The following is a 15,669-nucleotide window of genomic DNA, read 5'->3' as shown; positions in this document are numbered from 1 at the left end:
CATATTTCTTAAGGTGTCTACAATCTTGTTTTCTTTTCAAACTTACTTTCTTAGGGTTTTTTTTTTTTTCAAACACACAGCTTTTGTTATGTTCGTCAAGATTTCCTGTTTTATCTCCTGTTTTCATGCATTCATCTTCTGCCAGGCTTGCTCAGCTTGGCCTGTGAAATCCATTATCTTGGGTTTCTTTAGATCTAACTTGAAGTGTAGTTCTTTCCCTAGGAAGACACCTTCTTTGATTGATTTTTTTTAAGTCTTTCTTTGTGAAAAAAATACAGTCCATCTGTTCTTGGATTAGGTTTCTGATTTCTTTAGTTCAGAAAGAATTAAGAACTATTGTGGTAGAGTTGTTCAGATATAATTTCTTTGTCTTTCCTTGTGTTTGCTGAATTTCTGGTTGTATGCTCTATTTCTGAGTTGTGTTACTGTATTGTGATCTCACTATGGTTTGCAGTATTTTGATTAGCTTCTGCAATTCTGTATTTGCAGATTTGACTTTGCATCCACTTTCCTCCCAAGTCTGTCCTCTGGCAGTTTACGTGTAGTAACGGTCAGTACAAGTCTAGAGTTTTCTTAAGGCCGCTTTCACTTCTTCCTCACTTTTACTTTCTGTCTCAATAAGTAAGGAAGAGATTTAATTTTTATCTGTAGTTACCAGGTGTGCCAACTGTTACACCTCCTAAACTCTTCCAGTGAGTAACCAGGAATTTTAGATTTGATCCTGTGCTCTAAGAGGAATGTGTATATTTTTACTGGGTTATTTCAAAGGCTTACCTATCACAAATAAAGATTTATCATGCTCCCAGTCCAGTGCTTCTAACCAGAAATGGACCATCGTCTTGAGCTGGTCTGAATTTGAGTGGAAGCAAGATGCCCTCACATCATCTTCTCTATGCTTCTAAATAGTCACAATCTAAAATAAATCCAGTTGTACTTGCAAGACTGGAAATGAAATAAAATTAAATTAATCACGGGGGGAGATGTTAATTTTATTTTTGCCTCTTTTTCCTGTTATTTTATTTGTCTTGATTACAGTAGCAAATCTTAAGTCAAGAAGGGTCATTTCCTAGCCTAGAGTGTTGGCCCATGATCACAGAACAGGTGCTGTTAATGCTTTGCTGCTGATGTAGCAGGTGACATGCCAAGTTGCTGCAGCTTGTCTGTACCTCACTTTTCCACTTCTGTAATGATGATCTAGGTTTGCTTGAAGAGTATTTTGAGTTACTCTTTAGTGTGGCATCAATGCTCTGGGGTTTTTCTGTGTTACTAGTTAGTCTCGTAGCACATGCCACAGAAGTTTTCCAAGTGGTTCATATACTGAAGGGGGGTTTATTTGGTCTGCTGATTTGGAGAGGTACTTCTATACACTTTTCAAAATCAAGCTTAACCTTTTATACCAGCCTATTTTTCTCCTTCAAACGTTCACTTATTTTATTTCATAGAATGAGAGTGCTAGGCTACAGTCACAACAAGGAATGTTGTGTCTGTTGGGCAGACACACAGACAAAAAGAGGCTCCCAATCTTTTCTAGGTAGTAATCTGTCTGAATTAGTTTTTGTAGTTGGTACTGTTGCAGGAAAACCTACGCTGATATTCGAGATGCTCAAAACTTCTGTGAGGAGTTTTAAATCTCAGAGATTCAGAAACCTGTTGGAATATTTTTACTTTCCTCAGTCTTCAAAAGACCTATGCGTGTTTGAAGCCAAGCAAAATTCATATTTAGCAATGAGCAGAGCAATACAGTTTTTTCAACCAAGCTATGTTTTGGTATTGGTCATACCCCAAGGTCACAGCAGCAGTGCTGAGTGAGCCACAGCTGAGTCATGCCACAGCTATTAAAACAACCCCAAAATTAATGGAGCTCTCTGTGAGCTGACACATCTACATTTTCCTCAGTGATGTCTAAGACTTGCATCTATAGCAGAGTATCTTTTCTTATAACTACTCTCTTCAATCAGTTTTGATTTCAGGAGTATATTCAGCCCTATTTTTATGCATCTTTATCTCAGCTACTCACCCTTAGCTTCCTTTACAGTCAGTGAAGTCTAACAGGTACTTCCAAGGTGCAGCTCAATCTTGTTTAGATTCTTACAGTAGTCTGAGGTTAATCATGCCCAAGACTTGCTCTTAATATATAAGGAGGCCAACTCAGAGGCAGAAACCCACACCGTAAAAATTTCTGTCAGCTGATTCATGGTCCATTTGATTGCCAAGAAACTCTACATTGTTGGGAAAATTTCAAGATGATGTAACATTTTTTAATACATAATCCATCACATTTGAAAATCTCATCTGACTTATTGTCATGGTTTGATGCTGGCACAATGCCAGCGCCCCTATGAAAATACACCTTCCCAACATAAATGCTATGAGATGTGATCAGGAACAGAGCAGAGCAGGCCCAAGTTTAATAACAAAGGAAAAAAACTTTATTAAACTACTACTACTATAAAAGACACACACACTAAATTCAGGATGAAGACTTTCCAAAACACTCCTCCTCCCCCCCACCCAATTTCTAAAACAACCACTGTGAAACATCACCCGGAATTCTTGATCAAGTTGCCACCCTTCAGATAATCAATACTCAGTCTGTTAAGGGAGAGAGGAGTCTCTCTTGCACCATAGACCCCCCAGGAAACACAGTTGCCACCTCCTGTGTTTCCATGTCACACATGGCAACTACCTGGAGAAAATCTGGCAGCGTGACACTCTACTTTCCATGTCACAGTGCTCTCACCACCGTGCAGGGACAGACTGCCCATAGGGCTCCTTTAAGGATGCTTTGCCACGGACCAAAAGAGACAACAGTTCCGTTTCTCATCTTGGGACTACAGTCCCCCCCCATTTTCCCCTGGGGCCGAGGGTCCAAGAACAGAGATCATCTTCTTCCTGAAGACAGAGGGCATCACCACACCCTCCTCAGCTTTTTTTCTGTTCTTGCCATTCTTGTGCTGGTAGTTGCTGAAGCAGGTCTCTTTGTTTACCATTGCATCCCCCTGAAAATGTAGTCTCTGTTGCAGGAGAATTTGGTTCAGTCTATGGCTAACAAGAAAAGTCCAGCTACAAGCCACTCCGTCATCTCCTCCTTACTTAGAAATTCCTTCTTCTAACATCTCAGGTCCTAAACTGTCTCTCTTCTACTTCAAATTGATGAGAAGTAATATTTTACAAAGCTTTCATTTCCTAGGAAAGGATTAAAAGTTCAGACTCCCGGGACAGCTGAAATCTCTGCCCAGAACTCCAACTCCTACTCTGGGCACCTTCCCCCCCCACCTTTCTCCTTTTCCTCTGCCGGCAAATTCCGGGTACAGTCAAACTCTCTGTCTCTTTCCCTCTGGGCAGGGTGGGGTGGAACAAAGGCATCTCCGCTCCTCTCCACCCTTCCGTCCGCAGGAGCTGGCTCGGTTCCAGACCTTCAGCCCCCTCGGCCTACCTTGACCAGGCCGCATGGCTTCCCCTCCCCCACGATGGCTGGGCAGGGGAGAGTCTGCACTCTCTGACGACCGACCATAACTAAAGAGAGAGTTCTCCTGGGAGTTCTTGCTTTTAACCCCCTGTGTTCTCAGAGGCATGTCCATGCCTTCAGTGGTCACTCCAGGTGCCAATATCCAAACCTGACCACTGATTGGTTTGACCCAACTTCCTGAAAAAATTCACTTCCGTGTCAAACCACGACACTTATAAATCCAAAGAAAACAGTGATGGTTGTTTATCTAAACATTGTGCAAAGCAATTGGTTTGCTTGTTTCTAATTATTCAGATCTGAATTATTAGCAAAGCAAATTCCTATAATTGATGCACCAGAAAGCTTCTGCTGTCAGCTTGATACTATAACAACCTTTGCTTTCTAATATCATAATTAAGATAATAGTGGCCTTTGAAAGGAAGAATTCATGTAAAGCATCCCCCAATGCTTTTTAAAACAAAGCCAAGGACAACCTCAGAAAAAAGCAAGGTTAAGATCCAACTGGCCAGCACAGACTGGGATTTAGTTTCAGTTGTCAGATGAAAAGTGCAGGACTTGTTTATTTAGTCCACCCCTTGGTTAAGCAGCAACATGACAATTACTGCAAAGGAGGACACTTTATTATTATCTTGTATAATAATATTTATTATTAATTTATTATTGCTTCATACAGGTGCAGGTTGGAGTAGTTCATCTGAGAGGTTTTAGTATTGGAGGGAAGGATGGGAGGACGGAAAGGCTGTGTGTCGTGACTGCATAAATGCTTCTTTGGCTGGTTAATGGAGCAGCGGAAGCACTTGGCTCAGAGGCAGCGCAGAGCTTTGCCTTCTCAGCTGGAGGAGCAGCCCACAACCACTGCCATCGCGGAGCACAGCAGCCTGTTAAAGGAATAACGACAAAACTGTGTTTGATTTCCAGAGTGGAGGGGCAGGAACTTCTCCTGACCCTGTCAAGGCTTTACTGATCTTAATGGGTCTGCCACAGAGAAAAACTCTGCTTGAACAGCAGAGGGGGGCTGCTCCTGAGGGGCAAGTTCAAAAATACCAGCTCAGAAATATTAATAAAAACATTTCCCACTGTTTCTTCATCAAAGCATAAAAGAAGCAGCATACTGCAGAGCACACTGGCAAAATCTGTACGCTTCTACCATAAAATACACATTTCTATAAACTAGTAACTGAGAGTTTCTTGTAGAGTGGATGAATTTGTTACAGTAACTAGTTTCTGGCAAAAGTAGATCCCATAAAGAGGGCTTAGTGCTTTTTTCTAATCTCCTGGAAGGTTGTATAAATGAAAAAAAATTTGGTTAATCACCAAGGAAAATCACTAATGAAGTAATACATCTTTTCTTAAATATTAATTATAATTCATTTTTTCCCATCACAGAATTTACACGGTTCTCATGAATCAAGGATTAATTCAAAGGTTTACATTTATCCTCTGCTTTGAATGGATTCCTTCTCAGTGGAGAGTGAATGAATTTATTTTGTACCAGCTTTCTGCTTGAAAAGAAAATCCTTCATAAAAGAACTGGCGATCTTATCCAGAGAAATCCAGACCAAATAAAGCATTTTGTTGTTCATGGTGTTAGACCCTAATGAGTTCTACGTCTAAATGCTTATATTTTTTCCCATCTGATCAGCAGTAGTATAACAGGTTATGCACTTAAATGTATGACACTTGTTTGGGAGGAAGATTTGTATTGAAGAAAGGCAGCATGTTCCACAGTTTTAGTATAACATCTGTTATCATTCAGTGCTGCTCTTAGCCCAGCATGCCCTTCCTCTAAATATCTTATTAATTAAACTGGCTTAGTAGGAAAATAATTAATACTATAAGTCCTGTACCTACTTAGAAAGGATTTAGAAACTGAAAAAATTGGTTTTGTCTGAGCTTCAGCTCGAGGGTTGTGGGTTTTTCATTCTTGAACACAAGCAGATTACAATAGGGAGTATCTGAGAAATTTATTCATACACAGTCTTCCAAATATATATATTCTATCTTTGAAATTCTGCAACTGCAAAAATAGTCCACTACTTTGAGAAGTCTTAGTCACTACTGGAGGGTCTTCCTCAGCAATTGGTTTGGAAGAGATGCCCCTGAACTTCTTCTAAATGTCTTGATAGCCCTTTTTAGCACCTGATTCCCCAAAAGCCTTAATTCCAGTCTGCAAAATTACTGTGTTTCTTACCAATACTATGATAATGAGGTGGGAGCTCCTAGCCATGAAGTTGGTCATAATGCTGCTACCTTGCATAACCAGCTCTTGACTGGGCAGGAGGGTGAGACCGGGCACCCAGGTGAATTTGTGTGCAAAAAGTGGATCTGTTACTTAGCTATCTGTGGTCAAGTACAGAAATAGAATTTGCCTGTGTCTTTGTTCTGTGGGCAGTGCTGCTGGCTATATGCAGAACCTGCTGCTTTGCTGCTTATTCTAATAGAAAATTACACTTTTTGAAACCTATTGGAAAAGGTGCTGGGTGCCACCAAATTGGTCTTTAAACTCAGAGTTTTAACAATTTCTTTGGTGGAAGAAGGCTCAAGAATTAGTTGCAGCTTGTTCTGGCTTTTCTTGGAAGGTCTGAGAGCAGCTATTCTTAAGGAGGAAGAGGAAAAAGTTTTAAATGCTGTACCAGAACAAGACCCTTTCAGCACAGAGAAAAGGCAGGTTGGGGAGCAGTCAGCAGTGCAACTCCAGAGTTTTATCGCTGAGCCTTTCTTTTCAAAATCATATTAGAAACTTAGAAATCAGTGTTTCATTGCAAGTCAGTTGAGGTGCCTAAAGTGCTTCTTCAAATGGGTGTAAAGCACTCTGGAAAATTCTGTGGCTGTTATGTTAACAATCTCCAAAATCAAACTGCACCATGTGGCTGGTTAATGGGTATGGAGTCTTGTGCCTCACCAAAGGGACCTGCCCTTAATTCTGATCCACACTGAAGTTCAGAGAGTGTGTCTCTCCCTGGGGAGACCAGGATTTTTAACTAGCTTCTGACTGTACATATTGGTCATCTTTGTCCCAAAGAATACACACTCAAAACTAATTTTAAGAACAGGGAAGTCTCTATTTATCCTAGGGAGAAGAGTGAAGCAGAGCTGGCCTTGTTCATTCTGAGCCCTAAGTATCTGTCAGCAAATAAGTTGCAATGAGCACAGTGTTACTGGTACAAGCATAGCTAATTCACCAGATATGTGGGTCCCTGTGGGAACAGTCAACACGCAGCAGTACCAAGAAAGGTTGCATCCTCCTGTTTTCAGGGAAAGAAGAGGGGGTTTCCAAGCCTCTTTTGCTTTAAATCTGCCTTGGACTGGCTGAGGATGCTAAGTCCCAGTTCATTTGTGTGTGTGTGCATCAGTGCTGGGTCTGATAGAGGAGCATATGGCAGAAGCCATTTGCCCTTGACTGTGCCTCTTTTTTGGCAGGCACAGGCTTGTTTCTCACAGAGGGGGTTCAGTCGCAGCCACTCCTTCACATCACTTCTTGAGCCCCCGGCTTGCTGGCTGGCTTTCAGCTCTTTGCCTCTGTGTGTGTCCTTTGTGGTGCTTTGGTTAATTGGACATTGTTTTAGTTACTACTGCACTAAAGAAACATGTATTTTCTATCTGTCATTTTGCTGCCTCGGTGACCGCGGTCTCCAAGCAGCCAATACAGAACTCAAGCTGTTCAGATCTGGTGTACATTGCAGTGGCTCTCTGGGAGTTTCCCTCCTTTACATCTCTCTAGGGGAAAACACTCCTCTAAGGAAGAGAAGGCTCTATTAAACAGCTTATTTTTTGCACTGTCCCAAACACCTTCATCTGCCCTCACTGGAACAGGTAGCAAAGAAGCCTTGGCTTTCATTCTCTTCCACAGCCTGGACACAATCCTTGGCCATGTTCTGTGGCCACATCTTTCCTTGGTTTGAACCTTTGTGTTGCCTTCTTTCTTACCTTTCCCTCTCCAGCTTCTGCAATAATTTCCTTTTTCTCCCTTTGCTGTCTCTAATTCTCCACAGAAATCAGAAATGTTTGGCTTGTGTGTCAAAATCAAGCAATGGGTATGCAGACATATCCTCAAATCAGTCAGTCTACCACCATTTCTATCAATAACAGCCACACTACAGTAGCAGACAGATTCTGTGGACTATCAGTAGCCTTTATTTCAAGATGCTAAACTGCCACTGATTTGAAGAGGAGAAAGAGCATTTTTTAAATGCCTTTAAAAGGCATAGAACCTTTTAAAACAATATTTTCCCTTCTTTTCTATTTATATTGACCCTTATCCTTTGCTTACAGCTTTGGAAAGAAAAATGTCAATGAGGCAAAGCAGAGAGGAGCTTATAAAACGAGGAGTGCTGAAAGAAATTTTTGATAAAGGTAAGTGTTCTTTTCACAACAGTAAATTGATATCCCATATAGCTTTATGGCCAGACACATAATTGTAACCCTAGGAACTGGGACTAGAGAATTCTGAACTGCAAGATTGTGCAAAATAAGATCTCTAAATACGTCTCTTGACTTTGCCGTGGTCTGGCCCTCTTTGTTGGATACATGTGGTAGTTACTTAGCAAATAAAAATGAAAACTAATCAGAAATATAAAGCAATAGAAATAAAAATCACAGCAATAGGCAGTAGTCACTGACTGCAAAAGAGCAAAGCATCCGGGCTATGGAGAAATGTAGTGGGTTTGTGCCTCTGTATGTTGCCATTGTCTGGTTGAGTCGCTTTGGGATTAACTGTTGTGGAAAAGGGAAACATTTAAAGGTTTTGGATCCTGATGAGCACAGAACAACGTACTTTCCCTTGAAACAGCTCAGAAGAGATAATAATTTCTTGTTCAGGATAATTAATTTGTTGAGTTTGTAATGTCTTTTTAATGCAAAATGCCATTGTTTTACAAACATCATTGTTTTACACCAGTAACACAATACATAGTTGACATCTATTACATATATGCCACTGAAGTCACTGAGTGCATCTTCCATTTGTTTTGCTGCTTCCCTTGTCAATTACTAAGGCAATTCATTCAACAAATTTTATAAAGACATAATAAGGTTACTTCTTAATCACAATAGAACTTATGCATATGCTTTAAAGCCTCATTAATTTGAAGACTAAAGGTTTTTTACAATAGCAGTACAAAATCTGGTAGAAATCAATAGAAATTAGAAGTTTTCACAGATATTAGAAGTATAGCCTACCTACTTCATAAATTCAGGAGCATTTAAATCTGCTACCTACTTTTTACTCTAGCTTATTAGGAATTTAAAAATTTACTAACCCAGGCTGCTAATTTTTTTAAGTTAAAAACAAACAGCAACAAAAATGTGCTTATCATTCAATTTTACAGTTTCTACCAGTTATGTGTTGTAGTGTGTTCTCACTATGACCAGCTGGCTTATAAACCATCCTAGATGCAACTTGAGAGTAAAAACAAGTCCTGTCAATAGGTTTGCCCTTCTTATTGCTTTTGTTGTCCACGTTTTGTAGTGTGACTCAGATCGGACCCACAGCCAGTGAGGCATGGTCCAGGCTGCCACACCAGGTGATCAGTGCTTCAGCCAGCTCAGAAGGCAACCTTCAGTCACACCTCTGTCCCAGGTGTGACCTCCTTCATCCCTGCCTCACATCCCACATGTAGCCACCCTCTGAACCATCCCTACATAAACCTAAAGGCCTCCCCAGGAAAAATATTTTCTGTGAAGTCTGACTCTGCCTTCCATGTTGAAACTTGGGGAGATTCCCCTTGTATTGCTACCAAAGCATTACAGTTTTTTTTCTATTGATCAAATAATGATGTAGTTTGTAAGCTTCTGTGTCATCTTGTGAAGCAGATTCTAAGTTGTCTGTAGGTATTTGAAAGAAATAAATTAATTCCTCCTTATAGTAATTTATCACCTTTACAAAGCTGATATGAAAAGAAGGAGGTAGGGCAGAGAAGAAAGTGGTAATATACAAGAATAGCAGCAGTACTCAAACAGCTGTGATGATACAAGGATATGAACAAGGCAAGATGTGTAGAGCAAAAGCATTATTTCCTTCAGTGGTGTAATAATCTGAGAATAATTCTAATGAAGGATTTATTTCATTGACAACCTTAACTGGAAGTTGCATTTTCTTTGTAATCCCTGTTAGGTAACCTCTAATCCTTCAAGAAAACAACAGACCTTTAGCATTTCCTAGCAGAACACTTTATTTGATTGTGGTAGCACCTTTCATGCCAAGAGGCATCTTGCACAAACAGTAGGTGTAAATCTCTTTGTCTCCCTTTCCTAAGAGGTGGGTAAAGCAGGCCTGTAAGTAATTATGGCTTTTTCTTTCTTTAAAAACCCATAATGATCAAAGGAAACAGTGCAGACAGACTTACCCAAGAACAAGAATTTTTGCCTTGTGCTTCGTGGTGGTTTTGTCATATCTTCTACGTTGAAGAAAAGCATAATTAGCTGGTTTGTTTGCCTGCTGTTTAAAGTGATGCTCTGACCTGTTTGCTTCAGGATTTGCTGGCTTTTCAGAGGACTTTGTGTCACCCAGCAGGTGAAAATTATCAGAGTGCAATGTGTCATAGTAGTCACACATAGGAGAGTCACTGCAGCCCAGCTGCTATATTTGGAAAACAAGAAATGCTGTTGCTATTTCAGTGACCCCCACATTTAAATTAAGTCACATGAAGCTGCTCCTGCCTGAACTGCAGAGAGCTCTTTCCTTGCTAAGGTCCAAACTCCTGACAGAATCAGTTTCTGTTATCTTCCATTTCCAGGGCTCTGTGACTTGAGTATTCTGAAAATGTAGGCAAAGGCTATAATTTTTCAAATACTCTGTACTTTTGGAAAATAGTAAGTTGAAGAAGTATCTGATGAAGTACCTGCTGTTCTTATAGTTTGTGGGCAGATAGTCCTGAGAGGTTAAAAACACTACTTCCACCTGCATCACAGAACATACCTCAACATTTAGAACAACTCATATTTTTGCCATCTCTCCTACACATAGCTACAGACCTTGATTTCCACATGAAGGTGTAACCATCCCAAAAACATCTGTCATTAGAATTGCCCACTGTTTCATGCTGCTGGTCAAAGAACTAAATCTACCTGGAGTATTTTGATCCCTCTTCTTCTTTCTGAATGTAGATGAGATTGCTGTAGTGAGAAATTTCTGAATATGAGTATGTACCAGATACTTACTCCAAAGGCAATGGTGCAATGGTTTTTCAAGGAAACATGGGCAGTCTTCATCTTTTATATTCTTGTGTTTTAATATGCTCTATCTAATTAAAATTATGGATATAGACTTAAATTTCAGATAACCTAAGTCCTTACAGGATTTGGACATGTTACACTTATGCACTAAAGGAGATATTGTGACAGTATGTGAGGATAAACTTGAAGAAGTGGCTTTGGTAAAGCAGGAGGAAGGCGTGGCAGCCGCTGGAGAGCCAGTTGTGCTGCAGTGAAATTGAAAAGTTTTGAACTCCTCCAGAAGTAGCCTGTCTCAAACTCCATGGGATCCCACAAAATCAGGGGTCTGCTTATGGGCTGAAGTTGTGCAGGATCCCAGCTACTGTTCTAAGGTAGCCACCAAGGCTAGGAAACAGTTCCAGGGGCAGGTCTTGACCACATGCAAGAACACTCAGTTCTCTATTCCCCACCCTTGGGATCATGGCAGAGAATGACAATGAATTCTGCTCTTCCTAGTCTTTGTCATCCAGAATTTCTTGCTTGGACAGTCTACTTGAGAGCAGACAAATATTGAAGGAGATAACCCAATCCAAAAATTAACCCCGGATTTCAACTTGTCCATTTTGACTTCCATAGCCAGTCTTCTGTAGAAGGAATTCATGAGCATGGCACTTTTCAGATATGCAAAAAGTTGCATAGTCCAAAGTAGTTCAGAGTAAAAGACACAGAGAGAGGGTAGGCAGAGATACAAGAGGGAGAACACAACAGGTCTGATTTGTGTCAGTTGGTGTGATGCACTATGGGCTGCTTCACACCAGGCAATGTTTTAAAAGTACCTGAGTGTGGAAATTGCAGGTGTGTTCAGGAGTACAAACCATGCTTAGGAGCCACAGGTTTTGAAGACATCATCTATGTATCTCTGGGCCTTCGTCCTGTGCTGTTGTTTTCACATGCTGAGGTGAATCAAAGTGTCTGGGCAGAATCCTCTGCATAAGAGAGTTTCCTCTGAGGTGCTGTTTCTTCAGTGACTTCAGGAGTGCAGAGTCTCCTGAGTAAGAGAGGAGCAACTTTCATGTGCTCTCTTGCTGCAGAGGTCAAGCTACTCCCTCAGTTTCACACTCAGCTGATGTTATTAAAGCTCATGGACTTAGGGGGAGTCATTTTCCACTAAGTAGCACCAGACACTGTGAAAACAGCAAAGGATTTAGCAAGTCTGAGAATAAAAGATTACATATGTTATCACTGTGCAAAGTTAACTTTAAACTCATAGCCAGTTCCTCAAAACAAGTAAGTTCATCCATGTATATGTAATAATTGCATTACCAGGATTCTTTTCATTTGTATATCTGCCAACTGGAATAGCTTTAATACTTTGAAAATAATAAGTAATTTGCCTTTTGTATCTGATTGTCAAGCATAACTCTGATGCAGGATTAATTCACACTGAGATACTCTTTCCTCTACAAATTATTTTTTCCGCATCTTTGATCTGTTTGCTGTACTTGAGCAACTCTCCAGGTAGCTCTTCTTTAAGCAATATCTGATTTAGGGTGTATATTTCAGTCATGATTCTATGCTATGTCTGATGATTTCATTCAAATCCAAGGACAAGTTTTAGACTCTAAATCAAGATTAAAGATATTCAGATGTAAGATTTAAAAAGGTTGTGCTGTCAGTACAGAAAGATGCCATGCTTTAGTATTAGACAAAAGATAAAAGCCAAAATTTTATCTTACATTTTACTTTTTATGCAATCACAAGTCTTCACAGGTCATTCAAATGCTGTTTTTTAAATCATGCTAATATATCTCGAGAAGTACATAGCACACTTAAGACAGTAGGATTTCAGGATGCTCAGCATATTACAATAGGCATCTCATTTCATGAAGAATGTGTAGTCGTCCCTCCAAAAAGCAAACATTACTGGGTTTGTCATGCATACTTTTCTCATAGTTACAGTCAAATTTAGTCTGAATTAATGCGTTGAATTGTGGAATATATTGCTGGACACAGTCACTGCCTTTCATTCAAGAAGCAGATGCTCTACATAACAGTTACATTCTTTCATGAAACCAGGTAACTGAGAGAATGTTAATCCTTATCCCAAATGTGTGTAAATGTGTGTGTCTTTATAAAAGGGAGACAGAGCCAGTACAGAATACATAGCATTTCTATCCAAACAGCTAAGTCAAAAAATGTGCAGCTTAAATACTGGCTGGATTGTTTTTTGATTTTTGCTGCCTACGGAAGTAACAGCTTTGTATAGAATGGCCACAGCAGTTAGAAAGGAGGCTGTGCTACAAACACTTGGCCTGAGCCTTTAGCTTTAATTCATGTTGCCACCTTTTAGCCAGCTCAGTTGATCTCTCAAAGCTATGAGTCAGGTTTCAGTCTAGTATGATGTGATTGCACTACCATAATAGCTCTCTGGGTCTTCAAAAAACTCCAACAGAACCGAGAAAGTCAAGACTTTGGTATTTATAATAATTCCAAAATAAACAGGAGACCATCTTTACTTGCTGTAGAGAAGCTTTAAATGGCAGAAACATAATTCTGAATAGTTATCAGCTAATGTATTTTCAGACTTGTTAATTGCTGTATACTAGCACCAAAGTGAGACTTTTTTATCTTTTCAGTATTGACTTCCAAAGTAGTTTCTTAGCCCTATGAGGGGAAAACATGCACTCATTTGACTCATTTGATGTACATCTCCACTCAGTACATTGAGCAGTAATATGGCTAATCAGTGGTGCCCAAAAATCTAAAAGCATATTCTGAAATCCTGAGTTTCGTTTTTAGAAGTAATTTAAATGGTTAGTAAAATCAAGTTCTGCATATTTGCCTGCTGGTTTTTAGTTTTACAGGTCACATTTCAGTTATATTTTCAGGCTTCCATTTGTAACCATAGGGGCTGAACACTTTGCTTTATAAAACTCTAATTGTGATGTCCATGTAGTCATTGCCTCCAGGTACCAGAGTGCTGTGCTTAACAAGTTTGGAGATAAAAATCATGCAGGTTGACACTATAGAGAATAGTCTGAATCTTTTCTTCTGCTCTTTATTATTTCTAATGTGAAGTTGTATTTGATAGGAAAGTAAATGCCAGCTGCTGTCACAGAAATTTTGCTCAGATAGAGGAGATCTTATTAGTAACTATAAAAACAGGCTTTCTAAATGGAATCTGATATATCCCAGTATCAAGACCTTACATCAGGCAAATATAAAAATTATTCTCTTCCTTACATAAAATGTGGTTATTTGTATGTAAAATAGGGACATATCCCTGTGATTTAGCTTATGTCCCTTATAGCATAAAAGTTGGTGTAGGGAAAGAGAATAATTCTTGTTAATATTAAAATATTATATACAGTATGTATTAATATTCTTTAGTTCCTGCCTACTATAATTTCTGACTTCCCAGATTCAACAGAGAGAGGGAAAACAGATTTTTTTTTTTTTGGCATTGGATGGGACTGCATGTCCGTGTGGGTCAAGGGTGGTCAGGAATCAACCAACTTAGACCACGGTTCATAATGACCATTCCAGGGTAGAGCAAAAAATCAATACAGATATTTGACTTAAATTATATCTTACCCCAGAGGTGCTACCGTCATCACTGATAGGCTCAGCCTTGGCCAGCAGTGGGTCCAGCTTGGAACTGGTTCCATCAGACATGGGGAAAATTTCTGGCAGCTACTCACAGAAGTCACCCATATGGACCCCCTGCTATCAAAACCTGTCCACATAAACCCAGTGCATGTGTATATAGAAGATCTCAGTCCAGGTTCTTCATTTGAAAACAATCTAATGGAGATAGATTTAATTTTAAAATCTGTCTGCACTTCATTTATGCCTCTTTTTTTGCCATTCTTCTTTCCTCTGACTATGAACAGATGGGGAACTTTCCATACCAAATGAAGAAGGAGCTTTGGAGAATGGGCAGCCTCTGGGCTCTGGGCTGAGCTCCAGCCAGGTGTCCCTGCCAGCCCTAGCAGAACTGGAGTCAGTCCCAGCATCTGTGGAACCTTGCTCATATGAGGTGCTCCCAACCACAGAGATCATGGATGGGACAGGTAACTTCTTGTTTATGTTATGGTGTAGATACTCTAAGCTGTTTGAAACCAGTTTTTGACTTCTAGTATTTGATGTTTAGCCCTGAGAAATCCTTGTCAAAATGAAGGTCTTCTGGTGTAGGAGGAGGTGACAGTGTAGAGATTGTCACTGAATGCTCCACGAGAAATTTTGACCAACATGATGTAGAAGTAACCTCTACTTCTAAGCAAGTAACCTCTCTCGGAGTAAGGCAAAACCCCTGCACTTTGTGAACATATAAAAATAGGTTTACAGCTCTCTGTCTACATCTCAGATGTACTAATGAGCTCTAGAGCAGAGAGCTTACAACAGTTTTGAACCCTGGGGTACAACATTGTGCCCTCTACCTGCCATGTGGTGCTGTTTGGTGTTCACACCACATATCTGTCAGTAACTAGTACAGTCAGCTGCCCTACCCTGGGTAAGGCTGGCTGCTCTTCTTCCCCAGCCTGTGCAGAGAGACAGCAATGCTCTGCATCTAGGTTAGCTGCTCTTTCTGTATCAGGTTGTGCTGCTGAGAGTTGTGGGCAAAGGTCAAGTGAGGAAAAGGGAGCAGTAGAAGTTGCCATCCATGATCTTGTGCAGGTATGCAGCCTTTTCGAAAGAGAGTAGGCCCCGTGAGGTGCTTTTTACTTTTAACAGGGTAAGTTTACAGACCACCTGCTAACATATCTGATCCTAGGCAAGCTGTGGTGACAGACCATCAGAGACGTGACATTATAAAACCTGATTGGTGTTCCAGATGTGAGAGTACGTCCCAGCCTGACATGGGGGAGCTGGCTTCTGTCAGAAGGAAAGGAAAATTTGGCTGTTGTGTGTTACTCTTTCTCTTTTACTTTCTTTCTTCTTTCCTCCTTTCTACGTTATACAATGTTTGAGTGAAATCTATGAGTCATTCCTAATCTGCATTGCTGTGCTGCTTTTCTTGTCTGACTTCGGCTGTATCTGCTGCTGCT

At 40.2% G+C, this 15,669-nt stretch overlaps 1 protein-coding gene across 3 annotated transcripts in view; it reads left to right on the top strand.

Moving 5' to 3' along the window:
* The window catches only part of PHACTR1 (phosphatase and actin regulator 1), a 301,935-nt gene that overhangs the window by 216,829 nt on the left and 69,437 nt on the right, over positions 1–15,669 (top strand). For all 3 annotated transcript variants that reach the window (XM_053979775.1, XM_053979759.1, XM_053979766.1), the window contains 2 exons: positions 7,742–7,822; positions 14,515–14,694. In XM_053979775.1, the coding sequence (XP_053835750.1) occupies positions 7,742–7,822; positions 14,515–14,694 (261 nt within the window). The remainder of the gene's footprint in view (positions 1–7,741; positions 7,823–14,514; positions 14,695–15,669) is intronic.

The sequence above is a fragment of the Vidua macroura genome, chromosome 1, assembly GCF_024509145.1.
Source record: "Vidua macroura isolate BioBank_ID:100142 chromosome 1, ASM2450914v1, whole genome shotgun sequence".
NCBI lineage: Eukaryota > Metazoa > Chordata > Aves > Passeriformes > Viduidae > Vidua > Vidua macroura.
This window is presented reverse-complemented; position numbering and strand designations above follow the sequence as displayed.